Here is a 26,481-nt window from a genome sequence, read left to right as displayed (position 1 = left end):
CCAAAAGGCCGCCTAAGTCTTCTCGCTGCCTGGAGGCCATATTCCCCGGAGTCGACGCAATCTCCCGAGGGGGCAAAATGTGTGTACGGGGCATTGGCCTGCCCATAGCCCATTTCCCCAGCTCTGTACAAGTCGAGGCACCGGATTAAATTTAATAGGGTGGGGAAAAGAACGAAAACCCGGCAGGGGAGAGGGCGCAGAGTCCGGGTTAGGTAAGGACCTTAAGTAGCCAAAAGGGGGGACCCGGGGCCCTCGGGCCCTCCAAGCCGCATCTGCAGGTTGATGCGGTAGCACTGAAGGCTGCAGAGCGCCTGGCCCGTGCGCGAGCAGGCGTAGCGGCGTGGGTGCGGGCAGCCGGGGACGGAGCACCGAGGAGGAGGGCCAGATGGGGACGGCCGCTGAGACACTGGCGCGGGGGCGGGGATGCCTGGTGGGAAGGAAAGGGTGGAACCCTGGGCCCCGCTGCTGTAGCGCACCATTGGGGCCGGGGCCGCGGTGCGCCCTCCCCGTCGCTCGCCCCGCGCTGCCCCTCGGCCTCCCCGCCCGCTGGGCGCCGCGGTCTTGGTGAGGCGCTCGATAGTCTGGTTCTTGTGCTCCTCCGCCCGCCGAGCCGCCTGCAGCCGTCTCTTTCGCGCCCTCTCCTCCCGCTTCAGCAGCATCTCCTCGGTGAGGGCCGGGGCCGGGCAGCCCCCAGCCACAGGTAGCGGCAACATCGGGGAAGGCTGACTCCGCGCCTTCTGGAGTAGAGCTCGCTGGGGAGAGACAGACCGAGTGGTGTCAGGGAGGCGAGGTCGGCCCAAGCCGGGTAAGGGAAGTGGGGGTCTGGGAAGCAAGGTCTTGTGAAGCGCTGGCCTTGAGAGAAGGGTGGAATTAGCACCCCTCTCCAGGTGCCTTACTGCTGCCTCCTCCCAGATCTCCAGACGGTCATCTTTAGGTCCCTGACTCTAAAGAAGAAAAGCATTAACGTTTCCTACCTGCCCTGAGTACCAAAACTCTGTTTACCACCTCTCCAGAGGTTTTTTTGCTTTTTTGTTTTGTTTTGTTTTGTTTTAAATCTTTTCATCTCAGTGAATAGCATCAATTAGATAACTGGTCAAGCCCCAAACTCAGGGTTACCTTTGATTCTTCTTTTCTCCCTGCTCCCTGACTCCCAACAAGTATCTATGTCCAAAATATATTGAGAATCCATCCGATTTCCTCCATTTCCACAACTTCACCTTGGTTTGATCCATGACCATCTCACCTGACCCCTTCAACAGCTTCCTGGCAGGTCTTGCTTTTCTACTCCTTATCTCCACTGAGAAGCCAAAGTAATCTACTGAAATATAAATCAAATCTATCATTTCCTGCATATACCCCTTTCATGCTTTAGTCACACTTTTCTCCTTGACCACTACTGGCCATGTTTCACTCTCAAGGTCTTTGCAGCTGCTGGTCTCTGCCTGAAAAGCTCCAGTATTGGCAATGTAATCTCATCAGAGAGGTCTTCCCTGACTTCCCTACCTAATGTTGTCTCTTACCACCACTTTCTATTTCATTACCCTATCTTTGTTATAAACTGTGCTTTTCAAAATTATTTACTTACCCCTCTCCCTCCAACACACACACACAAGAACAGCAGCTCCATGAGAACAGAAACCTCTTTTTTTCACCACTGATATCCCCATTGCCCAGCAACATTCTTGGGACAAAGAGGTTCTCAATATATATTCAACTAGTGAAAGAAGAATGAACTGACTTACCTGTCGAGCAGTGAGCAGCCGTTCATTGATTTCCTTCTTGAGGTCTCCATTATCATCTAGCTCCCCCTTCTCCAAGGCATCCAGCCACCTCTGTTCCTCCTCTTCCTCTTGACCCCCTAAGCCCCCTGACAAGTCCCGAAGTGGGGAGGGGGACAGATTACTGTCTTCATCTGGAAAGTAAAGTTAGAGAGCTAAAAGTAAAATTGTTCAAGTGGAGAACCCTAATTTGGCCAAGTTAATACTGAGACACTCAAAAGTCTCACCCTCCTCAGAACCAACCCTCTTCCTTTAACCAGGTATAATGAGAAACCCAGTTTCCCCACCTCCAGATCCTTCTCACCCAGCCAGGCACGGTACTGCTCAAGGGGGACTCCTTCCATAGGTTCCTCTTCATTGTCCACAACCATAAGGGGAGAGGGTGAACGAGGACCCTCAGGGATCACAGTGAAAGTAGGAACACTGCAGAGAAGCAAAGCTGTGTAAGTTGAACAGTTCTGTCCTGCTTGGCAGCTACAACTAGCATTCTCCTATACCCTCTTGGGTCTGCCCTGAAGTCAGTACCCATACTCTGTCTACCGGAAAGCCCAGCCAGTTCCTCCTACTACCTCTGCCTGCTCCTAAAGTTCCCCAAGTAAAACTTTGGCTTTCTTGGCCTCACCTCTTGGTGCCCAGGATCTGCCCACCCAGTTTGATTTTGAGTTTAAGCTGGGGCTTGGCAGGTGACGGCTGCGTGGGCCCAGCCTCCTCTTCCTGGTGGTGTTTCTTCTTGTGTTTTTTCTTGTGCTTCTTGTGCTTTTTCTTGTGCACTCCATGGCTGTGGGCACCCGCCAGACTCAATTCCAGCGCTTCCCCTGCGTAAGGAGAGCCTGTCAACGGTGTACGACAAGAGCGGGGCAGGGAGAGCCCTGAAGAACCCCATCCCCCCAGGGGCCTCACTGGTCCAGCGGTACACGCAGTTACCATAACAACACCCCGCCTTTCTCCTTCCCACCTGTGGCGAAATACCCAGGAGGCTCGGAAGAGCAAAAAAAAAGGGGGGGGGCTCCTTTTCTAGGAACGTCCACCTTGCTTTATCCACCCGCGCTTACCCGGTTCAGGGGCTTCCATAGCCCCGGAGGTGCTCCCGCGCCGCCACAGCTTACTCATAGGGTCTTGCAAGGAAAAGGGGACTGGAAATGGTAGGGACACATGCTTACATGCCTTTTCCGCCCCGCGGAAGAACCGACTCCAGCCAAACAACAGGCTACTTCCGGTGCATCGCAACCATGCTTGTGCGGGGCACGCGCTGTGGCTAAAAATCCCCCCTGAGAAACAATGAGGGTTCTGATAAAGGTTCCGGGCCCTCTGAGGCCGGGACTGCTCAAAGGGGCGCTCGGCTTTCCCGTCGCTCCACCTCCGCACGCTCGATTCCAGAACCCAACGCGGGCGATTCAGTTATGATTGCACTCAAACGTCGTGAGCACATACTCTGGGCCAAATTCAGGGTTTAAGCAACGAGGCTACAAAGATGAATATGAACACTTTACCCTGCTTTTGAGGAGCTCACAGTGCGCTGGAGGAGTACCGGAGAAACTACACTGCGAGCAAAATGGCAGAAGGGCTTCATAGTGCAAGTGCCCTAGGAGCAAAGCAAACGATATTTAAGCCTAATTTCTCATCAGTAGAGAAATGATTAAATGAATTATGGTGAATTTATACAATCTGGAACTCTATTGGTAACAAAAGTTAGCATTGGAAACAATCTAAGTGTCCTTCTAATGAAATACCAAAATAATTTGGTGCGTGGATTTGTTATATCCATACAACTGCAGCTACGCTGCTCTTCAAAGGAATGCTACCCGAACTAGTGACATCAATTCTGATGGGTGACTGGGGAACAAAGGTGAAGGGAGACTTTCTTTTTCTTTTTTAAGATTTTATTTACTTATTCATGAGAAACAGAGACAGAGATTTTAAAAATTTATTTATTTATTTATTTATTTGACACAGAGAGAGAGAGCACAAGCAGGTGCAGTGGCAGAGGGAGAAGAAGCAGGCTCTCTGCTAAGCAGGGAGCCTGACTCAGGCTCTATACCAAGACCCTGGGATCATGACCTGAGCATAAGGAGGCAACACTCAACCAACTGAGCCACCCAGGTGCCCCTTCCTCCTGCCTTTTAAAATAATCTTATTCTTAATTTTTTTTGAGAGAGAGAGAGAAAGCACGCATGTGAGAGAGAGAGAGAGGAAAGGTGAGTTTCAATATGATGTGATCCCATTTTAAAAATGTGATATGCTTCTATATACACAGGAAAAAATTGAGGAATATATACTACACCTTAATGTGGTTATCTTTAGAGCTGGGGTTGGGGAGGAGTCCTTGGCTGGATCAGTCTTTGGAGCATGTGACTTGATCTTGGGGTCCTGAGTTTGAACCCCATGTTGGGTGTGGATCCTACTTTAAGAAAATGAAGAAGTTGGCGTTGGAGAACTTCCACCGTCTAGGTCTATAATGCATTTTCTTAATGCATTATATTATAGAATATAATGCATATTCTTAATGCAGTCAGTATATATCACATTTATAATTAGAAAAATATACCACCTAAATACATATTTAAATATGTGCAAGATGTGTGTCTGAGTAAGGTAGCATCAGTGAACAAAGAAAGAACTGATTCAAGAGACATTTCAGTGACAAAATTAAAAGGAACCAATGAAATTATATATGGGAATTCAGGAAGAAGTCAATGTTGTATAATGATTAAGATTAACAGAATGGACTTTGGAATCAGACAAGCCTATTATAATAAACCCAGTTCCACTATTAGCTATATTATCTTGAACTCAAAAGTTATTAAGCTCTCTGAACCCTAGATTTCAGCCTTGTAAGATGGAATGAAGGAGGATCTACTTTAGAGGGTTCTTTCAAGGAAAAAAGCAAATCAAGAATGCAAAGCACCTAATATCTGAGAAACAGTGGATGTTCAGTAAGCAAATGACAACAATAATAAATGACTTCTGCATTTCTAGCCCAAGTATTTAGAGGGAGCATGGTGTTTAAGATAAGAAAGAGAACACAGGAAGAAAAGCAAGTAAGAGAATCAGTGTTGCCCATGGTGAATTTGAAGTGCCTGAGGTATTGCCCAGATAGAGATGGAATACTGCCAGGAGAAGCCAGTGCAAAAAGTGTGAGTGGGAATATAACAGCATAGTAACAGAGGTACCCCCAAAGGTATTGGGGAGAGATGAGACATTCCAGAATGAACAAACAGATGAAGAGGAAAGGACCAGGAACAGACTTGAGTGAGCACCTGTCCTGGACAGGTAGGCAGAGCGGCCAGGCTGAGTTGACAATAGAAATCAGGAGAGGTAAGAAAGGCACCTCAGGGCAGACAGTATCAGTAGACCAAGGCTACATCAGTTGTGTATTGTCCTGCAAAGGACTGGCTGAACTCCTAGGAGAGGATGCTTTCTAGTAGGGTGTGAAGGCAATAGTGTTGTATCATCAGGAGTTCAAGTGAGAGATCACCTGCAGTTAGTGTTTGCCAAACACATTATAGTCTGTAACCTGTTTGCATTGCCCTTCTCTCCCTTGATCCCCATGGCAGCTCCATAAGAGAGATACTATTATTCCCTAATAAAGAAACTGAGGCTCAGAGCAGTTAAATGATTTGGCCAAAGTCACATTGTTAGGGAGTGGGAGAGCCAGCCTCCAACAGAGGCTTCCTGACACCAGCCCCAGAGGTGTTTCCTCAACATCCTGATGCCCAGCAGGGAGGAAGTGGCGACAGCCAGTAGCCCCTGGATGCATTATTTTGTTTTGGTTTGGTTTTGCTTTGTTTAGAGTAGAAGATATTTGAGCATGTTTGTAGGCTAAAAGGAAAAGCTTTACTCTTCTGAAAGAGTTCTTAGCCTTATTTTTTAAATATAATGTATTTCAAAATAATTGCAAACATACAGAAAAGTTGCAGGAAGAATTCAAAGTTTCTTACTTCCTAAAATCAGATTCTCCAATTGTTAACAGTTCCTATTACCTCTCCCCCTCATTATCCTTATTCCTTTTTGGATCAATCCGAGACACAGTTGCAGACATGAAGTCACTTTACCCCTAAATATATCACTATGTATTTCCTCAAAACAAATACTTTCTTCTATAACCTTTGTGCAACCCTCCCAATCTGGAAATTAACATTGACAGAGCATGACCATCCAATCCCCAGGCCCCCTACAGGTCTCTCCAGCAGCCTATTGTCTCCTTTTCCTTTCTAGTCCAGAATCCAGATCCAGAATCATGCAGTTCATTTCCATGGTATGTCTCTCTTTTTATTTTTTTTCATGGTATGTCTCTTTGATGTGCTTTAATATGGAACATTTACTCACCCTTTCCCTAGCTGTCATGACCCTGACAGTTTTAAGAATTACAGGTCTTGGGGGCACCTGGCTGGCTCAGTCGGTGGAGCATGCTACTCTTGATCTCAGGATTGGAAGTACGAGCTCTATGTTGGGTGTAGATATTACTTAAAAATAAAATCTTAAAAAAAAAGAGTATAGGTCTTCAATCCTTAGGATGTCCCTCAACCTGGAGATGTTTCCTCACGTCTTGACTCATAATTGTTGGCAGGAATACTACACACACACACACACAAAAAAAAAAAAAAAAAAAACAAAAAAAAAAACGATGCTGTGTTCTCCTTGGTGTATCACACACCAGGAGGCACATGGTGTCAGCCTGTTTCACCACTGATGATGCTAATGTTGATCACCTGGTCAGGGTGGTGTCTGCCAGGTTTCTCCACTCTAAAGTCACCATTTTCACTTTTGTAATTAATTAGCTATTTTCTGGGGAAATACTCTGAAACTACTCTGATATTCTCTCCCCATCAAGCTTCCATCCACCAGGCTTAGTATCCATTGATGAATACTGTATGAATCAACAGTGCTGTAATAATTGCCAAATGTAATCCTTCTATTTCCATTATTCCATCTACGTGTATTAGATGGCATGCTACTTTATTCTTATTTTTTGCTCCCTTCTTACATTCCTTTACAGATGTATTTATTGATATCATTATGGTTTCCTATTTCAGTCAATGGGTTATAGTCCATTATTATCATTATTTATGTTGGTGCTGAACTATGTCCCAGGTTTGGTCAGTGAGCATTTCTTTAAGATGATTTCTGTTCACATGTCTCCACCATGCTTTGAGCACTTTTTTACTTCGTAGCACTTCAAAATGTTTTGGGCTCATCTTGTACTTTGCTTTGATAAGGGGTAGGAACCAAGAAAGGCCAGGAAGTAGGAATATGTGGCTGCCATTACACAAAGGCTACACCAGTCACACAGGGGCTACACCAGTCACACCACAATAACTTGCTGATGAGGATTTCCCTGTTGGCACAGCTACCTGCCCCTCGTGGACTGCAGGTGCAATGGTTATATCACGAACTCTCCCTAGGTCTTGTTTTCACTTGTTTAAGATTCAAAGTCCAGTTGGGAGCATTCCAGTGGCTTGGCTTACACCTGGGCTGTGAAAAAGTGGTAGACAGGATGAATGACCTAGAAGGTCATAAAGAGGATATAGCCTCAGCCAACCAATATTACCCACAGTAGGGAAACATACAGAAACAGGAAGATGATTTGAACACTGGGTAGCCAAAAACCCCTTCTCCAAATATCCACTTCATAGTTGGAAAGATAGCAATACAGACATAAGCAAAGGAAAACATTGGAAGGATTTTGCACCAAACCAGCAGTATGCTGGTAAATTTTTAACAAAAGCTCCCCAGGGGAAAAGAAAAAAAAAAAAAAAAACAGCCCTGATTTACAGTGTTCACCTGTTTCTGTTGTCTACTCCCACCATGCCCAATTTCAAATACGACATGATGGAACCCAGGAATTAGGAAGAGACATGCCATAGCTTACCGTTACATAGCCTTTCCACTATACAGACCCTATCGATGCAAATAACCTCAAGAGATAATAGGAAAACGCAGTGAAATAATTAGAAAGTGATGAGTTTGAGTATCACCTTTGCTTTAATATAATTTGTGAGGTTTTTTTTTTTAAAGATTTTATTTGTTTATTCATGAAAGACAGAAAGAGAGACGCAGAGATATAGGCAGAGAGAGAAACAGACTCCCCATAAGAAACCTGACACAGGACTTGATACCGTATCCCAGGATCACACCCTGAGCCAAAGGCAGACCCTCAACCGCTGAGCCACCCGGGCATCCCTAATTTGTGAGTTTTTAGATTTAATTTTTAACTAAAGCTGCGTTTATTATTTATTTATTTAAATTCACTTAATTAACTTATAATGTATTATTGGTTTCAGAGGTAGAGATCAGTGATTCACCAATCTTATATAATAACCCAGTTTAAAGCTGTGCTTAACACCTGGAATGCACAGATCTGGGAAATTCAACAGTTGTCTCTTATGAGCCCATGTGGGGCTTCCATCTACCACAGTACCAAAATGTCTCAGTTTTTCTTTGATGGTGGGGAAGGCATGGCTTTATTCTTATTTTTCGCTTCATATTATTTTTAAATGGTACAATTAGGAGTGTTTTTTTAAAAACTGTATGTGTGTTTTCAAATAGGAATTGAATTTAAAAAATAAAAAAAATCCATGGAACTATTGACCTTGTTTCTCCACTCTCGTCATGAAAAGTGTCAGCTGGCTTTACACAGTCACAACTTTCTCCAAGTGATTTATGCAAAAGGCTGCCAGACTATGATCTCTAAAATACAACTCTACTGTGCCGCTTCTTTTGCAAAATCTTCAGTCACATGGGCTCCAAATTCTCAGGCAGGATTTGAACGCTATTTCCTTTCCAAACATCTTTCATTCTTCTGCCTCTTGTCAGGGGCTTTCACACCCTTCACAAGAGCCTGTGGGCCACTGGGTGGGGGTGAGACAGCTGAGGGCCTGGTAAGAGGACAGTGCTTGAGGCTCCAGACCTTCCATCACAGCAGCTGATTCTATTTCACATATTTCAGGTACAATTGCAGTTAGGGAAAACAAAATCCACATTCTGTTGCTAAAAAAAAAAAAGAGAAAAAGTGTTTGAAATGAACCCTTTTAGTCCAACAGCACAGCTCATCCCGGTCAGGTGCTCTGGAATCTGAATGTTTCCTTGAGGCATTTCCTGTGTTCACTTACTCCACTGATGGTTGACTGAGTACTTCCTATCTGCCAGACACTGGGCATAAAGCAGTGGACAAGACAGACTGTTCCTCCCTGGGGAGCTTGCAGTGAAGTGACAATAGATATTTGAAGAATTAAGAAATAATTCCAGGGCGCCTGGCTGGCTCAGTCAGTAGAGCATGTGACTCTTGATCTTGGGGTTGTGAGTTTGAGCCCCATTTTGGTGGTAGAGTTTACTAAAAAAGAGAGAGAAAGAAAATAAAAGAAACAATGCCTTTCCCCTTTCTCCTCCTCACCCATCCTTTGAGGTTTATCTCAGAGGCTACAGATTTTATAAAATCTCTTGATCTGCCTTTCATACAGGCCAGAACAACTCCTTTCTCCATATACATTTTTTTTTAATTTTTACTTATTTATGATAGTCACACAGGGAGAGAGAGAGAGAGGCAGAGGGAGAAGCAGGCTCAATGCACCGGGAGCCCGACGTGGGATTCGATCCCGGGGCCCCAGGATCGCGCCCTGGGCCAAAGGCAGGCGCTAAACCGCTGCGCCACCCAGGGATCCCCTCCGTATACATTTTGTATGTCAAGGCTGTTTGCCGTTCTTCCTGCCCAGTGTCCATTCCCTTAGTGGTAGTACGCAAACAGTCTCTTGGGGGAAAACACCTCTCCCTTCACTCCTCTCCCAGTTCAATAAGTTCCAGTTGGTCTCCAGGAGTGGGCAAGTGACCCAGGCCTGGTTGACTGGCACACAGTCTCCCCCAGCCATAGTGATTGGTCCAGGATAGGCCACCCCTCTGGCTATAAAAGTTGGAGAAAAGATCCCAAATGGCCCATAGTGAATCCAAGACATGTGTAGGAGGTTCAGGAAAAAAATGCTGATATTAAGCCTGAAAAGATACACACCCAGAATTTTTGGCAATGATGTTGTGCTGTGGAGGGTGAAGCCAACATGGAGCCAAGTGGAACTAGATGAAGGGAGGAGATGAATCCTGTGACACTGAATGCCAGGGTCTAGCCACATCTAAAGCCTGACTTCTGAACATATTAGTTCCTTAAGACAATAAATTTCCCCTTCTGCTATAGTAATTTAAGACATCTCTAAAGCTAAAAGCTAGTATTTCTCAGGCTGCAGCCATCTGCAATGAAGGAACTTCACTCCCTCTCAAGTTCTCTCCAGTAAGTTCTAGAATCCCCAGAAGACTCCCCAGTGTGGTCAGCAGGTTGATTCTCTGCCATTTTCTTCTCTCTCATTAGGCTCTGTGTTGGTGAGGAGAGCCCCCTTTTTGCACACACAGAGAGTGGTAATTCCTGTCTTGGCCATCCAGCAAGGCAGCTGAAAAATAGTCAATATTGAGGTCAAGGATCAACTCTCACCCTCCTAAGGCTTGAGTCCAGGGAGCTGAGGTCACCTGTGCCCCATTCAAGGGCACGAGGAGCTGCATCTGCTTCTTTATCTTCGTAGCTCTGCATCTGCTTCTTTATCTTCATAGCTCCACTTTTAGGGCCCTTGTTTTATTTCAGGCGGTATGCTGGGCATTTTACACACATTCTCATATGTAATCCTCACAGCAACCTGAGGAATGGAGATGGTCACCATATCCCCATTGAACAGATGAGAAAACTGAAGCTCAGAAAGTTCAATGACTGCGTCAAGGCTCCACGGTTACTATGTGACAGAACAGGATTCCAAGACGTGCTTAAAGCACTGCCCATGAATTTGGTGGATGGACAAGTTAACAGGAGGGGGACGAAGAAGGGACATTTGGGACTACAGGACGTTGAAACGATCACTTCGGAAGCTGCTCCGGGGTACAACTGGGCGCAGTCCCAGGTGGCGGAGCCGGAACCGCCGTGTGCCAGGCGGCGATCCCTGCGGCCACGGGATTTTCCGCGCAGGGACCGGGGCGTGCCAGGTGGGGGCGGCTGGTGGGGCGGGGCTTCCCCGGGCCCACCCCTCGCCCAGGTGAGGCGGGAGACAGGCGCGACCGGATGATGCGCCCCCGCAGTGCTCCAGGGGTGTAGGTGCCTGGCTGTCGGGTTGTCGGGCCGGGCCTGCTTGGCGCCCCGGGACTGGCCCGGCCGGCTGGGCCTCCGGTGGGGGTGGAGGAGGAGGGTGCCGCGCCCTGCCCGGCCCAGGTGTCGTCTCCGGGGGTGGAGTTTGGGAACCGGGCTGCGGGAGAGTCTCGGCCAGACCGGCTGGCTGGCGGGCGTCGAGGGACGCGGGAGCGGAGGACCAGGCACCGCCAGCGGCTCAGGAGACGGAGCGAGCAGGTGAGGGCGCGGGGCCGTCGGCATGTTCTCCCGAAACCACCGGAGCCGGGTCACCGTGGCCAGGGGCTCCGCCCTGGAGATGGAGTTCAAACGCGGCCGCTTCCGACTCAGCCTCTTCAGCGACCCGCCGGAGGTGAGACCCGCGTCCCTGCCTCCCGCGTCCCCAGGCCCGCAGTCCCGGCCGCCCCGGCCCCCGCCCCGGCCCCGGCCCCCGCCCCCGCGCCCGCCCCCGCGCCCCCGCAGGCGCCCAGGCCGAGGCGCGCAGATGCAGCGGTGCGGGGGCGGCCGCCCCGTCGCTGCCGCCTTCAGGAGGGAGGCGCGGACCGTCTGAAAGTTAACCGGACCCGTGCCACCGCAGACACTCCCTGACCAGTTGGCATGACTTGCCTCTGCCCGGAAAAACTCCGGGTTGGCTTCAGTTTAAGGGCCCGTGGGCTTGATTCCCCAAATATGCCTGGGCCCGGCCCCTCCTGAGCATCCCCCGGCAAACGGCGGGGGGCAGGTAGGCGCGCCCCAAGCCTCTCGGGCTAGGTTTGGGCGCTCGCTTCATCCCCGGCCGCCAGCCCCATCCCACAACCTGTCTCCACCCCTGGGACAGCCTTCATCACCAACTCGACTTCTAGGCCACGTCTGACCACTTCGCCGAAGCCTCCCCAATGGCTCGTCTGTGCCCCTGAGGGCTGGGAGAGTGTGTGTGTGTGGGGGGGCGGGGAGGCTTTTGATGATTTGGGTTATTTCCCGCACGAAACTGTAGTGCAGCCTCTAGTCTGACGACTTCCTCCCCCGGCGCCCCCTCAACCCCTGGCGCGGTCCGAGCCCTACCTGTTACCCGAGCTGCCGAAAGGCTTGGGCCTGAGCTACGAGTGAGAGGGCGAGTAGCGACCGCAACGAGGCTGTCCCCGAGGTCAGCTCTGCTTCCCTGTTGGGCCTGGAAAGGGTTAAGTGAGGGGGCCGCCCCCGCCCACCCCGTCCCTCCCGGCTGGGATTCCAGGCCTGGCTTCTGCCCTTTCCCCCCAGCCCGCGCAGAACAAAGGCCCTTTCACAGCCACGTCCCAGTGTCCCGGGCCTTTTCTGACTCCGAAGCTAGTGGACCTGGGGGACAGGGGCTTAGTCGGGGCCCTTACGGGCCACCCCGCGTGGGGCCAGCGTGGGGAAGGGAGCCGCGAGGCCCGGGGACCGGGAGGAGGGGCCTGTGGGCTGGGGCCGCCCCCGGGATAAGTCGGGCCTTCGGGGCCGGGCCGGAGCGGAGGAACCGGGGCGGAGTCGCAGGGCCCGCCGGCCGCCGAGGGGAGTGTGACTCTGTGGGCCCGGGTTGGGGGGGGGGGGCAAAGCTGCAGCTGACTGGGAATCGGGGCTGGTTTCCTGTCTGGAAGGGAAGGGGCCCGCATAGGGGAGCGGGGGCAGCAGCAGACAGGCACACCCCAGCCTTTCTCCCTCCCACCGCTCCCTTCTGCTGGAAAAGCGAGGTAATTGTGAACCCAGGGTGGGGCGGGCTGGATACGGGCCCCAAGTTGTAAGAGGTGGCCCTGGGGGTTGGGCTGAATTTACCCCTTTGTCCCGCTCCCTGGGCTCACTCTCCCCGCTGGTCCCCACCTACACCCCCCTTCTTTCTGAGAGTGAGAACCCTTCCGAAAGCTCCGACCTCCTGCCAAACCCCACAACTCTGTAAAACCTGCAAGAGGCGGCCCCTCCCTGCCCCCTTCCAGCTGTGCCTGCCCCTCACGCCCTACCGGCACACAGATTCTCTGTCCTCCAGGCCAGGGGTGTGGGCGGGGGCTGGGGAGGGGCCAGAGTCGGAATGAAAGGGCCTTTTTCTTCCACAGCTGGGAGAACAGCTGCCACCAAAGCAAGACTGGACACTCTGTGCCCAGAGCCCCCTCTGCAGCTGGCCTCCCTTCCTGGGACCCTGCTCCTTCTCACCTCGCTTTCCTTTCCTCCCATGCCTGGCTCTCACCAGGGCCCCGGAACAGTGGTAGGCAAGGAAGGTTTGTCACAGCAGCCAGAGGGGTGTAACAAGAGTGCAGAGGGACAGGGGCACCTCTGTCCTCTGCCCACCTCTGTCAAGACCAGGGGAGCAGCGGGAGGAGGAACTGTGGAGCAGCGAGGTGCCTGTCCAGCACCCCCCTTCTGGAGGGGTCCACAAGGGAAGGGGCTCTGGGGGCACAAAGATGCAGGACAGATTGCACATCCTGGAGGACCTGAATATGCTCTACATTCGGCAGATGGCACTCAGCCTGGAGGTAACGCCCCCAACCCCAGAGTGTACCTCCTCTGCATGCAACCCAGCCTCAGTTCATGCCCTGTGCATCCCTGCCTCAGCTGAGGAGGGGGAGGGAGGGGGCTGCTCCACACGAGTAGAGGGACAGGTGGTTCAGTATGCTTTGCGCTAAATGCCCTGTGTGGATCTACGCTCAATTCTGCCAATCAGAGCATTGTGTTGTCAAAAGGGTCTTTACACCTATTTCTGAAAGCTCTGTGGCTGGGTGTGGATGTGTGTTTTGGGCCCAAGAGGTACTTTTAGGTGTGGGAAGAGAGGACTTCACTGTAAGAGAGGTTTGCAGGAAGGATGTGGCCTTGCTAGAAAAGGGGAATGGGACTCTGTGACAGGATGGAAGGATCTGATGGTCCTGGAGATGGCAGGGAGCTGTTTATTCATCCATTTATTTATTTATTTTAAGATTTTATTTATTTACTCATGGGAGACACAGAGAGGCAGAGACATAGGCAGAGGGAGAAGTAGGGTCCCCGTGGGGAACCTGATGCAGGACTGGATCCTGGGATCACACCCTGAGCCAAAGGCAGATGCTCAACTATTGAGCCACCTGGGTGCTCCTCATCTATTTACTCTTAAACACTTTCACTGGACAGCCTCCATATGCCAGGCTCCTTTCCAGACCATGGGATACCTCAGTGAACCAGACAGGAAAGGCCCATTCAACTGGGGGTCACCATAAACACAAAAACACAGAAATCATCTCCCATAGGGAAATATGATAAGAACAGGATGTAATATGCACTGGGTCAGGAAGGCAGGATTCAGCGTGGAGGTCAAAGAAGGCCGCTGGGATGAGATCATGAGCTGAGACCAGAAAGATATGAAGATATGTGAAGACTGGAGGAAGGGCTTTCCAGCTGGAGGGCACAGCAAGGGCAGAGACTCTTGAGGGAAGATGTGTCCCAGTGCCAGTGTGGCTGGAGCATAGGCGTTGGGGCAGAGATCATGAGCAGAGTTCAGATTAAGGCCCCACAAAGGCCTTTTACTGTAGGTGTGATGTTGGCCCATGCAAGGCTTTTAAGCAGGGGCCTGACTCCTCTAGTGTTTTAACATACTGGCTTTTGTGGGGAATAGGCTAGGCAGGGGTGGGGCGGGGTGGGGGGGAGGAGAGTTGACCTGAGAAATGCCAGAAGACCACCAGATGGGAAGTTGTTACAGCCTTAGGGGACTGAGCCTGGTGATGTGGGTGAAAGTGCTCTTGGTGGAAACAGAGAAGGGGGTGGGTTTCAAATGATGGTGGGAGATCTGGCCTGGCTTGGTGATGGATTGGATGAGTGGACTGGACACAGATGGATTTGCCTCGTGGCAAAGAGGGAGCTCTGGGATGATTCCCAGGTGCATGGTTGAGCAGCTGGGTACTGTGGCCATTTACTGAGATGGGGGAGGTGAAGGAAGCTATGGAAGTGACCGCCTGGACAAGGCAAGAGTTTGCTGCTGAGGAAGGTCAGAGGCAGGACTGTAAAGAGTCTAGAACAGGAATGGCAGTTAATTATAGGTGTTGCTCCTCTTAGTGCTGGCCCCTACTCCCTGCACCATAGCAGACACTGCTCATCAATCAGGGCCCCCCTGACCAGCAAGCCCAGAGGTGGTCTCACAATCTTTCTCAGCACATCTTTGGCACAAATTGTGAGGGCTGTTTCCTTCACACGGGTGCCAGGCAGAGGCAGGAGTCCCAGCCTGGTTTTGGACTCCATCAGGGGGAGACACCTTTATCTAAATTTACCTGGAGGGGGTTACCTTTTTCTAATATCCAGAAAGGTGCTCAATCAGCCTGTTGGGACTCTTGATACTAGCTATTGTCCTCTATTTGCACACGGGATAAAACCTAACTAACTCCTCTGCACTGTCCATGTTACCAGTTACATGTGGCTACTTAAATGTATAATTTAGTTAATTAAAATGAAATAATTCCTTGGTTGCTCTAGTCACATTTCAAGATGGCTACATAACATTTTTGTCATTGCAGGAGATATTATTGAACAGAGCTAGGTATTTATTTTTTTGTTTTGTTTTGTAAATATTTTATTTATTTATTCATGAGAGACACACAGAGAGGCAGAGACAGAGACATAGGCAGAGGGAGGAGCAGTCTCCATGCAGGGAGCCCAATGCGGGACTCGATCCCATGACCCCGGGATCATGCCCTGAGCCAAAGGCAGACGCTTGGCAGTTGGGTTGAATATCTGCCTTTGGGGTTCTGGAATCGAGTCCTGCATCGGGCTCCCTGCATGGAGCCTGCTTCTCCCTCTGCCTATGTCTCTGCCTCTGTGTGTGTATGTCTCTCATGAATAAATAAATACATTCTTTAAAAAAAAAATTTTAATTTTGAATCCTCTCTGCTCTCTTGTGCCCCCTCCCCCTGCCCCATGTAGTCTTTCTTATGAGAGGTCTTTCTAAGTTCTGGGACAGAGGACGGGGCTTAGATTTCACTTTGGTCATTCTCCTTCAGCTAAGGCTGAGGGTGCTGTGTTCTTTCTCCACCAAACTCAGCATTCCCCTCCCCCCCCACTCCTCACTCAAGAGAGAGATCTCTTGATATTTCAGAGATTGGCAAGAGAGGGGGTTGTGGCAGAGTAAATCCACAAAGATTCTGTGGAGGAAGCAATTTAAACTGCAAGTGAAGGGAAGGTAGGAGTGAGAGAAAGGTTGTTTTTAAATATGCTGGGCCAAGGTAGGGAATTAGACTTTCTCACTTAATTCTCAAACAATACTATGAAGGAGGTGGGACACTCCCCACTTTACAAATAGTCACCAGAGGCTAAGTTCTCACAGCTATTCAAATTCCCAAACCAGGATTTAGATTTAGCCCCAGTGGAGATTCTGAAGGGAACAGAGGTGATGAGAAGCAGGGCAGTAAGTCAGGGACAGAAAAAAATAGGAGGGAGGGACAGGAAAAGATGTCCACAGAGGGCCTAATGTGTGCTGGACTTCTGCCCATGACTCATCCTCCTTCAGCCCCTTGGGCCTTGACCCAGGTCCTGCTGAAATCCAGCTTTGGGCTCTTTCCCAAGAGAGCCTGGTGAAAACGCTGCCTCCTTGGGGAGAAAGGGTGTGTGAGTGGGGAGAGGGGGACAAGAAGCTTTCCCTGGGGTGACAAGATGGGGACAAAGCACAGGGATGTAGAAACAGCACTAAGATTCCTGAGATGCTTTGCCCAAGGGATGGGAGCCAGGATTTCTAGGGCCCTCTCCTCCTTGAAGCTTTGGGAGAGTGGATTTGGGGCCAGAGGGGGTGAGGGGCGGTAGCAGGGGTGTCAGGCTCATTCAGGCCCAATCCAGACTTTTCTACTGCCCCAGTTTTTCCAATTTACATACTGTCCTTCCTCCCCCATGCTCCTGGGCAAGGGGTCACCTTGGAGGGCAACGGCAGCGCAGAAGGAGCCTCTGGCCTCTGCAGCTCTAGCAGCACCAAGGCCAAAACCCTTTCCAGGCCGATGTGGGAGCTCCGGGCGGCAATGTTGCATAAGGCTGGGAGGCTGGTTCTCCTCTCATGGTTGCGCTGCCCCCAGCCGGATCGGGAGCCCAGAGCCTAGCCCCGCCAGGCGCAGGGAGGGACCGCCTGCACCGGGGAGCCGGGAGCCCCTCGACTGCTCTCGCGGCAGTTGGGAGCTGATGTCACTAGTGCCCAGAGCGCCACGGGCGGGGACACTTGCAACTCCCGGACCCAGCGCGCCGCCAGCGTTGGTACCTCAAGAGCAATGGACAGGGCTAGGGAAGGATCTGTGAGTGCTGGGGCCCGGACAGAGACTAGCCAGGAGGGGGCTTAGGCACGCTTCTGTCCCCACCCTCCCCACCTTCTCTCCTCTGTGGTGTTTGTGGCAGAAACTGGATGCAGAACGGGATGGGGGTTGGCAAGCAGGAAAGCTTAGCAAAGGTGGAATCCTGATGTAGACAGACATAGAGTGGCTGGGGTGGGGGGGCGGTTTGCTGTGGGAGCTATGTAGTCTGGGAGGGCTTCCTAGAGGAGGGGGCATTAGGACCTGGGTGGCCTATTTTTGAATGGTTAGGAAGGGAAATTGTGGGAGAGGGGTAATGAAAGTCAATCCTAGCCCAGTGGTGGCCCAGGAAATAAATTGTGAATGGAGAATGTGCAGGGAGGCTGGAAAAAGCAGGAATATGGGATGTTCAGATCTTGGAGACTTGAAGGCTGGAGTCACCAGGGACAGAAGCAAGTCCACAGTGTGAGAGCTGGTGTGAGGGAGAAGACAGGTTTTGGGTGATCACATTCACTCCCCTCTTCCAGCTTGGTGCCATCACTTGGCTTCCTCTCAGATTAATCTTATACTGCTTGTCTTCCACCTTCTTTCTGAAGCCTTCCCCATCATGTTAGCCAGAAGCAAAAAGGGTCTGTCTCCTGGAGTGTGTTTATGCCATGACATGGCACTTATGGTACAGCCATTGATGTCTGCATCTCTCACTGCCCAGCTGGATTTTAAATGTGAACCCTTGAGCAGCACAGAGGTGCTCAAGAGTTTGTTGGGTGAATGCTATTTTCTGCCAAAGTGGCATCATTTAAATAGCATTCTCACCATTCATGTATACTGTGTGCTGGGCATTGTGCTAGGTGCTTTACATTCCTGACTTACTGAATGAATCCTCACAACCCTAGGATGTGGGGGCTATTTCCAACTGCATTTTATAGATGATGAAACCAAGTCTTAGGAAGGTTGAGCTCATTTTAAATCAGTTCTTTCTAGCTTCTCAAGACTGACAGGACTAACGCAGACCCAGGTTTGTCTTATGTCAAACTGGTGCTCTTCCCCTCCACTGCCTGCCAAGACCTCCAGGGCTCTTTCTGAGTAAACGTTCCTCAGAATCCTGGTGCCTCTCTCAGTGCCTAAACCACCGCCCCATCCTTATGCACAGCCTATTTAGCCCCTCACTCCTGACCTGCTTTACCTGCCTTCCCATCCCTAATCCTTGCCACTGTCCTCAACCTCCCAAGATCAGAGAGCCAGTAGGTGGTGGATCCCCTAATTTGGAGTGTGTACAGGGTTCTGAGAAGCATGGGTGAATGCTATAGGTGGTATGCTCCTTCTCCATAGATCTCTTGCCAACTAGATGTCCCCCCATCACATGAGTCTTTGGAGTAACCTAGGATGGTCTTTACTATCTTGTTCATTTTCTTTAGTTGGTAGTTCTCAGCCCTGCCTACACCTCAGAAGCACTTGGGGAATTTTCAAAAAACCACCCACGTTCCACTCTTAGAGATTCTTATTCCGCAAGTCTGAAGTAGAGCCTGGTAATGTGTGTGTGTGTCTATGTGTGTTTAACTGAAAAGATTTAATATTTTAAAAAGGTAACACAAGAGGTGCCTGAGTGGCTCAGTTGGTTAAGCGTCTGACTCTTGATTCTGCCTCAGGTCATGCTCTCAGGGTTGTAAGATTAAGCTTACATCTTACAGATTAAGATTAAGCTCCACATCAGTTCTGTTGGGCCTGAGCCTGCTTGAGATTCTCTCTCCCCTTCTTCCTCATAAAACAAAACAAAATCACAATTTCCAATTGTACAGTAGTAAAGAAGGATATATATATTTTTAAAAAGTAGCATAAATCTATTTTCCATTCCTGGCACCCAGGCCCATATATATATATATATCACTTGATTTTCTGACCGACCTAGTACCATATATATATATATATATATATATATATATATATATATATAGTAGGAAAAGAGAGTAGAACAGTATTACAGCATGCTACCATTTGTACACTATATATATATATATATATATTTTTTTTTTTTTTTTTTTGAGAGAGTAAGTATGCATGCATGTGCAAGCATGAGCAGGGGGAGGGGCAAAGGGAGAAGGATAATCCTAAGCAGACTCCTTGGTGAGTGCAGAGCCTGATTCGGGGCTCGGTCTCAGAACCCTGAGATCATGACCTGAGCCAGAATCAAGATTTGGATGCTTAACTGAATGAAACACCTAGGCACCCCTCATTTCATATATTTTGAAGATTATTTCATATCTGCATATATATGTCTACCTCACTCTTTAATGTTTGCAATATTCCATATTCCATGGAAATGCTGGAACTTATTTAACCAATGCTTGAGTGAACTTTTAATGTTGGTGTTTTAAAACAATGTTGCAATGAATATGGCTTTGCTCACATGTTTAACTGTATTTGTGGGATAAACTCCTAGATATTGAATAGCTGGACCAGAGGATATGTGAATTTCTAGTTTTCATAGATTTTTCCAAATTGTGCTCCAAAGAGGCTGAAGGAATTTAAGCTCCTACCATCAACTGCACGAGGACAAAGCTTCTCTGGTTATTGGGCAGCTGAGGTTGAGTTGCCTGAAATATAAGTTTCTTGTCAGTTTCTCCTGGGCCATAGCCCACTGGGGACTGGAGGGTGCTTCAGCCTGTCCCCAACTGACATTTCCTTCTTATCCTTTTCCCCACTCTGTCTAGGACACAGAGTTGCAGAGAAAGCTAGACCATGAGATCCGGATGAGGGAAGGGGCCTGCAAGCTGCTGGCGGCCTGCTCCCAGCGAGAACAGGCCCTAGAGGCCACCAAGAGCCTGCTGGTGTGCAATAGCCGCATCCTTAGCTACATGGGCGAGCTGCAGCGGCGGAAAGAGGCACAGGTGCTGGAGAAGACAGGCCGGCGGTGAGCAAGGGGGACACAAGGCCTTATGGCGGGTAGTGGTGCAGGGTGTGTATGTTCTTTGTATGGGTCACCCTGAAGGTGAATTCCCCGTGAAGCCCTGTCAAATGCCTGAGAGACCCATTGGCATTTTATTACCACAGTGTGCTGCCCACAGGTGCACTAGTGAGTAGCTAGGACTGGACTCAGGAGAGCCAGGGTATCTGGTGAAAGGCTGTGAGGCTGAGGGGTTATAATATAAAAGTGCTAATTTGCTAAACTCAGCCTGTGATCTGATGAGGCTGCCTGGCTGGCTTCTGGAAAGCTAATCTTCTCAAAGTCAGTTCACCAGATGGCCAATTTACCACCAACTGACAATAGTGTACCTGAGGCTCACTTCACACATGAGCAGTGCTTGAGAGAGGAAATAATTAAAAATATTTAAGGGAATGCCTACCCATTCACATAAATTAGATTATGTATTTTAAAAGGGGTCAGCTTCTGGATATGAAACACCAGCTACACTGACATTAGATGCTGCCAATCTGACAGCTGCAGGGAAATGGTTGAGGTGATGCTCTGGTGAAACTAAAATGTTGGAGAGAATGAATACCAGGCAAGTTGATCATTCTGAGAATTGGCCACTTTTGGTAAACTGGTCATTTCGAAAACTGGCTTCTGGCAAAACAAGCCTGCTTGGCCCCACAAAGCTGGATGGAAAGAAGGTCCTAGCTACTCACTGGTATGATCCCCTCCCAGCTCAGCCATGAAGGCTGCCACCAGAAGTTGCCAGGAGCCCTCCAGAGCTCACTCATGAAGCCCTCAGGGGAAGGTAGATAAGCAACTCTGTGACTTCCCCGTAAAGCAAATGGGCAGGCAGACAAAGGGCAGTTCCTAATGTGAATTTGCTGTCTCCCAAGAGGCAGCCATCATCAAGCTTTACCCTGTCCAAGTCCCCGCACAGCCTAGGCAGTGTGATTTGAGATACACCCCAAATCACTGACAACTAAATGCGTTGCCAAAAGTGTTGCATCATTTAGCTTAAGGCCCTACTAAGTTGCTAATGGCTAAATTGGCTGTCACCTTAGGAGAGATGATGCTCGGTGAGTCCTGCTGGTGGGTGGGGAGGGGGGAAAGGCCCCGGTGTGGGGGCTGAGGAACTTGGGGTACTGGGAAGGCTCAACCTATCTGGGGATGGTAGAGGAGAAATCAGAACTGAGGGGGAGGAAGAGAGAGGTGCGTGGCAAATGGAATATATATTCTTTACTTAGCTTCTTGATTTTCTGACCGACCTAGTACCCTCCTATATCAAAGAAGTGATAAGATGGTGAAGAACAGCCTTTCCTATTGTTAGAAAGAAAGCCTGCAAACTCCTCCAAGCCTGGGGTTTAATGGAGAAGAGCCCTTGAAAAGGAGTCTCTCTGTGGGCACCTGTTCCCTCAAGCCTTGCTGTGTGCCTGGCAGGAGTCTGGGGGAGATGGTCAGAGAGGGTGCTTGGTGGGGGAGGGGGCTGGAGTTTGTGCTGCATGTGAGCTAATGTGCCTCTAGTGTCTCCAAGCCCAGTGGACCCCTGGGTCCAATTGACCACTCTAACTGCCCTCCAGCTCTGCTGTCAGCCTGGCTGGGGACCTGGGGGGCTAGATCCTGGGCTGGAGGCATCCTAGAGCCCCTGGGCACCAGACTGGTGGGGGAGAAACAAGGTCTAAAGGTCAGGCCAGGATGCTGTGATTTGCCCACAGGCCTTCTGACAGTGGGCCGCCTACTGAACGCTCGCCTTGCCGAGGCCGGGTCTGCATCTCTGGTAAGAAGCATTCCGCCCTCACCCCCCCAAGCTGCTGGCACTCCTTGCCCCATCACAAGATCTCCTGCCCTGTCTCAACATCTCTTCCTGCCCCTCTGCCCCTCAGACCTCCGGATTCCACTCATGTGGAAGGACACAGAATATTTCAAGAACAAAGGCGGTAAGTTCCACACATGCTGGAACAGAGAGGCTGGAGGTTCTTGTGGGGCACTGTCCTGAGGTTGGAGGTTCTTGTGAGGCACAGTCTTTACCAGCTTGGGCCTCTGTCCCCAGACTTGCACCGCTGGGCTGTGTTCCTGCTGCTGCAGCTAGGGGAACACATTCAGGACACAGAAATGATCCTGGTGGACAGAACCCTTACAGACATCTCCTTTCAGAACAACGTGATCTTGTGAGTACCTTGTCCCTGTGGCTCCCTCCTTTTTCCTCTCTGCTCCAATCCTTGGATGCCAGCTGCAGGGGAGGAAGGAAGGTAGGCCTCACCTGGCGCGGAGCTGTCCTGTGCTTGCATCCATTGCAGCTGTCCTGTGCTTGGACCACATCCATCCTCCACCCCTGCCCACCCTCTCACGCCTCCCTGGGATTCCCCAGGACCATCGTCCTCTCTTCCTCCCACACTCCTATAGCACCGAGGCAGGGCCAGACTTTGAACTGCGACTGGAGCTATATGGGGCCTGCATGGAAGAGGAGGGGGCCCTGGCTGGAGCCCCCAAGAGGCTTGCCACCAAACTCAGCAGCTCTCTAGGCCGCTCCTCAGGGAGGCGTGTCCGGGCATCGCTGGAGAGTGCTGGAGGTTCAGGAAGCGGTCCCATTTTGCTTCCCACCCCAGCTGTGGGGTAAGGTCCTACATCCCCCCACTGCCCTCAGCTGCATATATCTTGGCCAAGGGGGGGTGGGCTCTGAGCTGTGCTGAGCATGCAGAACCTATTTTGCATTGCTACCACAGTGCACAGACCCACATGATCAAGCAGTAGCCCACACAGCTGGGAAGCACTCTGGCCTGTGCCCTGGAGCTGGGCCCAAGTCAACTGAGAAGACCAGTGGGAATGCAGGGAGAGCTAAGCTCCGGGGTTTTCAGTTTTTTTGCAGTGGCAAATGCATCTTATGTGGATAGAACAGAGTGCCCTGGTTGGACCAAAGTAGCCCCGGTCCTGCAGGGTTGCCTACTGGTGCCTGGAAGCACCCGATGGAAACACTGGGTCTCTGAGCAGCAGTTTCAGAAGCTCTAGGGCAGTGATTTTGCTGCCCTTGGAGACAGCTATAGGTCAAATTCTGGCTGTACCACTTACCAGCTATAAAATACGAGCAAATTTCTTAACTTCTCCAAGCCTCAAGCTGTCTCATCTGTGAAGGAAACAATGCCACCAACATCCAAAGGTTGTTGTGGGAATACAGTGGGATAACATATCTAAAGTACAGGACGTGACACTTAGCAGGAGCTCAGTAAATGTTCTCAGCCTTGTGGGGGAGACAAGCTAGTTTTCTGGGGGACAGCCTGAACATTGGGGGCCGATTTGCTCTGCCCTCAGAGCTCCTGCTGCCTGAGACAGCCATCGCTGGGCTGAGGCCCACTTCTGTATCTGTCCTACAGTGGTCCTCGTTACCACCTGTTGGCTCACACCACACTCACCCTGGCAGCAGTGCAAGATGGGTTCCGCACGCACGACCTCACCCTCGCCAGCCATGGTGAGTATGTGTTGTTGAGGGCAGGGGACACCAGACAGTGAGAATAGGGGCTACTGGATAGTCCCCTCTCGTTCCCCACCCTTACCCTGCACTTTCTGTCCCCCAGAGGAGAATCCCGCCTGGCTTCCCCTTTATGGTAGCGTGTGTTGCCGCCTGGTGGCTCAGCCTTTCTGCATGACTCAGCCTACCGCAAATGGTATCCTCAGGGTACAGGTGAGGGGCCCTGAGGTGTAGAAGGGAACACGGAGAAGGCAGAGGAGAGTTGGATCATCTGGGCACCGAAGGACTACAGAGAAATCAAGATCTGGGCGGAGGAAGGAGGGTTATGGCAAGAAGACAGGAGGATCAGACATGAGGGTGGGCAGAAAGGAGCAGATGCTCAATGGGGGAATGGGAAGAAGGGTGTTGGAGGGTGTGATTCCCCCAGGAAACCTTGAGTCATTTACGCAGCAAGCTGGGGAGCTGCAGGACTGGGCGCGAGTGCATGGAGTCCTGAAAGGCACAAACCTCTTCTGTTACCGGCAACCTGAAGACGCAGACACTGGGGAAGAGCCGTTGTTTACTATTGCCATCAACAAGGTGATGGGTCCCTTGGTGGTGAAACTACCAGGTGCCCAGGCCCAGGAGCATCTTCTTCAGGCCCCAGGAGGGTGGGTGCAGAGATGGAAGTCTAGCCTGCTGCTGCTCCCAACAGCACCACACCCAGCTTCAGGGCCAGGAATGTTCTTGCTGGCATCACTGGAGAAGGCTCTCCTACTCACCAGTGACAGCCCCACCAAGTCCCCGAGGGTCCCATGGCCAGTTTAGGATTTTCATCACCTTTCTGTCCTTTCCCTCAGATTGCAGTCTGCACCTTCTCCCTTTCCTGGCTTTCTCTCCCAACCCAAGTCCAGTGATCCCTCTTGATTTCTGACCCCTTCTGCTGGCTCTCCTGCCAACTTTTATGGAAGTACTGAGGGCCATCAGGCCTCAGCACTCCTGCTCATCTCTGTGCCTTCCCTATCTCACTTAATCCCTCTGTTCCTGTCTCCTTCTGCTCCTCTTCCCTGAGGACGCTCTGTTTCATCCCAGTCCTTTCCTGCCATTCCTTCCTGCTCTGCTCAATACGAGGCAAATGAGAGACCCAACAAGCTCCTCCTTCTAAGGCAGGGATGACCAATCCTGCCTCAGGTCACTGCTGACTTCTGTGATCAGGATGAAGGTGGAAGCAGAGCCCTTTTTTCTCCTGCAGGAGACTCGAGTGCGGGCAGGGGAGCTGGAGCAGGCTGCAGGCCGGCCCTTCACCCTGAGCATCAGTAACCGGTATGGGGAGGACGAGGTGACACACACCCTTCAGACAGAGAGTCGGGGAGCCCTGCACAGCTGGATGGAAGCTCTGTGGCAGCTTTTCTTTGACATGAGTAAGAGGAGGGGGATGGTTTGAACCTTTGTGAGGGATGGGGTTTATTTTTAGCAAAGGCCTCTGTTTTCAGAAAGCATGGAAGGGAAATGTTGCAAGGAAGAGGAGGGCCTGGCCCTCTTGGTCTTCCTCCTCCCTCCCCAATCATTGCTCTCCCTTCAGGCCAGTGGAAGCAGTGCTGTGATGAGATCATGAAGATTGAAACCCCTGTTTCCCGGAAACCACCCCAAGTACTGGCCAAGCAGGGATCCTTGTACCATGAGATGGGTGAGTGAAAGAACACTTCAGGAACCTGATGGGAAGTGGGGTGGGGGCTTCAAGGTAGCCCAGATAATGGAAACAGAGAGAAAGCAATAGGCTGAGGCAGAGCTCTGGGGACCCAAGGCCCACTCAGTCCTGTTGCATTGGTTTCTCTTCTCCAGCTCTTCTTAGAGCTATCGCCACCACAGTTCCAGACAAACCCCCAAAGAGCCAGATTCATTTCATGGGTTTCTTTCCTAATTTCTTCTTCTCTGTTTCCCTTTCTGCATGTGGATTCCTGTCTCTTCCTCTGACCCTTCACTTGCCTGGCACTGCTTTCATTTTCCTCCTTTTCTTAATTTTTTTCATTCACTTCTGCCCACCCCTTCATCTCCATCCCCCTGTATCCCGGATCCTGTAGTCTTATCAGAGACTGTGGCCCCAGGGGGCCCAGGTGAGGGGCTTCTCCTGCAGGATAATACGATCTCAGCTGAGATCCGGGCTTTGCTTTCCTCCTATTACAGTGACAGGTGATGATCAGGGCTGAGTAGGCCTGGGGCCTAAGCTCTGACTAGCCCCCTCCCCTCAACCCCTTCCTGGTGTCACAGCTATTGAGCCGCTGGATGACATCGCAGCGGTGACAGACATCTTGGCCCAGCGGGAGGGCACAAGGCTGGAGACACCCCCACCCTGGCTAGCAATGTTTACAGAACAGCCTGCCCTGCCTAGCCCCTGCTCACCTGCCTCAGTGGCCCCAGCCCCAGCTCGGACCTACCCCATGCCCTGGGGGCGACCCCGAACATTCTCCCTGGACGCTGTCCCCCCAGACCACTCCCCTAGGGCTTCCCACGCGGTTGCCCCTCTCCCCCAGCAGCGATCCCCAAGGTCCAGAGGCCTCTTCAGCAAAGGCCCACCCCGCACTTGGCTCCAGTCACCAGTATGAGACAGAAAGGTGCTTGCAACAGGATCTGGCCAGAGGAAGAGAGGACCTGCGTGCAGTTGGGCTCTGGATGCGGCGCTGTCAGTAGCAGGTTGGCCAGCTTGGCCTCCCCTTCCTCTGCTGGACTGGGGGAGCAGAAGCCCCTCTTCAGCTGTGGTTGCCAAGGTGCTGAGGGGCTCATTCCTGGGACTGGCTGGGACCCCCCTTAAACCCTTCCTGGGAGAAAACTGGAACCAATCCTGCCCTACCTCCCTGCACTAACCAGCTTTGAGGATGGCACTGAAGAGCCTTGGGAGTCACCTCCCTCGTGACTCTCACAACAACCATTAAAAGTTATTTAACGGCAGCCCTCACCTGGTTCTTGAGGACAGACTGCCTCTTTGCTTGGTCTGGACC

At 50.9% G+C, this 26,481-nt stretch overlaps 2 protein-coding genes across 9 annotated transcripts; one reads left to right on the top strand and one right to left on the bottom strand.

The window, feature by feature from the left end:
* Positions 1 to 132: 132 nt before the first annotated feature.
* Positions 133 to 2,987, bottom strand: INO80B (INO80 complex subunit B). The gene is made up of 5 exons (XM_025994490.2): positions 2,831 to 2,987; positions 2,401 to 2,593; positions 2,083 to 2,201; positions 1,743 to 1,912; positions 133 to 752 (listed from the first exon to the last, which is right to left on the bottom strand). Exons 1-5 carry the CDS (start codon positions 2,886 to 2,888, stop codon positions 222 to 224), a joined length of 1,071 nt encoding a protein of 356 aa, XP_025850275.1. The 5' UTR covers positions 2,889 to 2,987; the 3' UTR covers positions 133 to 221.
* A 7,857-nt stretch (positions 2,988 to 10,844) lies between these two features.
* RTKN (rhotekin) lies at positions 10,845 to 26,431 on the top strand. 8 transcript variants are annotated; one of them, XM_025994509.2, is made up of 13 exons: positions 12,325 to 12,611; positions 12,969 to 13,385; positions 19,844 to 20,043; positions 21,759 to 21,820; positions 21,927 to 21,980; positions 22,094 to 22,211; positions 22,447 to 22,656; positions 23,412 to 23,506; positions 23,613 to 23,719; positions 23,957 to 24,085; positions 24,738 to 24,906; positions 25,068 to 25,172; positions 25,754 to 26,431. In XM_025994509.2, the coding sequence occupies exons 2-13, from the start codon at positions 13,314 to 13,316 to the stop codon at positions 26,086 to 26,088; spliced, it is 1,656 nt and encodes a 551-aa protein (XP_025850294.1). In that variant the 5' UTR covers positions 12,325 to 12,611; positions 12,969 to 13,313; the 3' UTR covers positions 26,089 to 26,431. The 8 variants fall into 8 exon arrangements, with proteins under 8 accessions (XP_025850293.1, XP_025850297.1, XP_025850294.1 ...); XM_072766997.1 differs by having other exon boundaries at positions 25,567 to 26,431; XM_072766996.1 differs by having other exon boundaries at positions 12,391 to 12,611; positions 13,103 to 13,385.
* The last annotated feature ends 50 nt before the right edge of the window (positions 26,432 to 26,481 follow it).

Source organism: Vulpes vulpes, chromosome 8 (genome assembly GCF_048418805.1).
Source record: "Vulpes vulpes isolate BD-2025 chromosome 8, VulVul3, whole genome shotgun sequence".
Taxonomy (NCBI): domain Eukaryota; kingdom Metazoa; phylum Chordata; class Mammalia; order Carnivora; family Canidae; genus Vulpes; species Vulpes vulpes.
Note: the sequence above shows the minus strand (reverse complement) of the source record. Positions and strands in the feature narration are given on the sequence as shown.

Excerpts from the sequence above, each read along its gene's own strand:
- INO80B (XM_025994490.2), bottom strand. The coding sequence starts at position 2,888 with ATGAGTAAGCTGTGGCGGCGCGGGAGCACCTCCGGGGCTATGGAAGCC. Across the intron at positions 2,202-2,400 it reads CAGATCCTGGGCACCAAGAG|TGTTCCTACTTTCACTGTGA; the intron begins GTGAGGCCAAGA and ends GCTTCTCTGCAG. Across the intron at positions 1,913-2,082 it reads GCAGTACCGTGCCTGGCTGG|ATGAAGACAGTAATCTGTCC; the intron begins GTGAGAAGGATC and ends TTTACTTTCCAG.
- RTKN (XM_025994508.2), top strand. The coding sequence starts at position 11,168 with ATGTTCTCCCGAAACCACCGGAGCCGGGTCACCGTGGCCAGGGGCTCC. Across the intron at positions 20,044-21,758 it reads CTGGAGAAGACAGGCCGGCG|GCCTTCTGACAGTGGGCCGC; the intron begins GTGAGCAAGGGG and ends ATTTGCCCACAG. Across the intron at positions 22,212-22,446 it reads TTTCAGAACAACGTGATCTT|CACCGAGGCAGGGCCAGACT; the intron begins GTGAGTACCTTG and ends ACACTCCTATAG.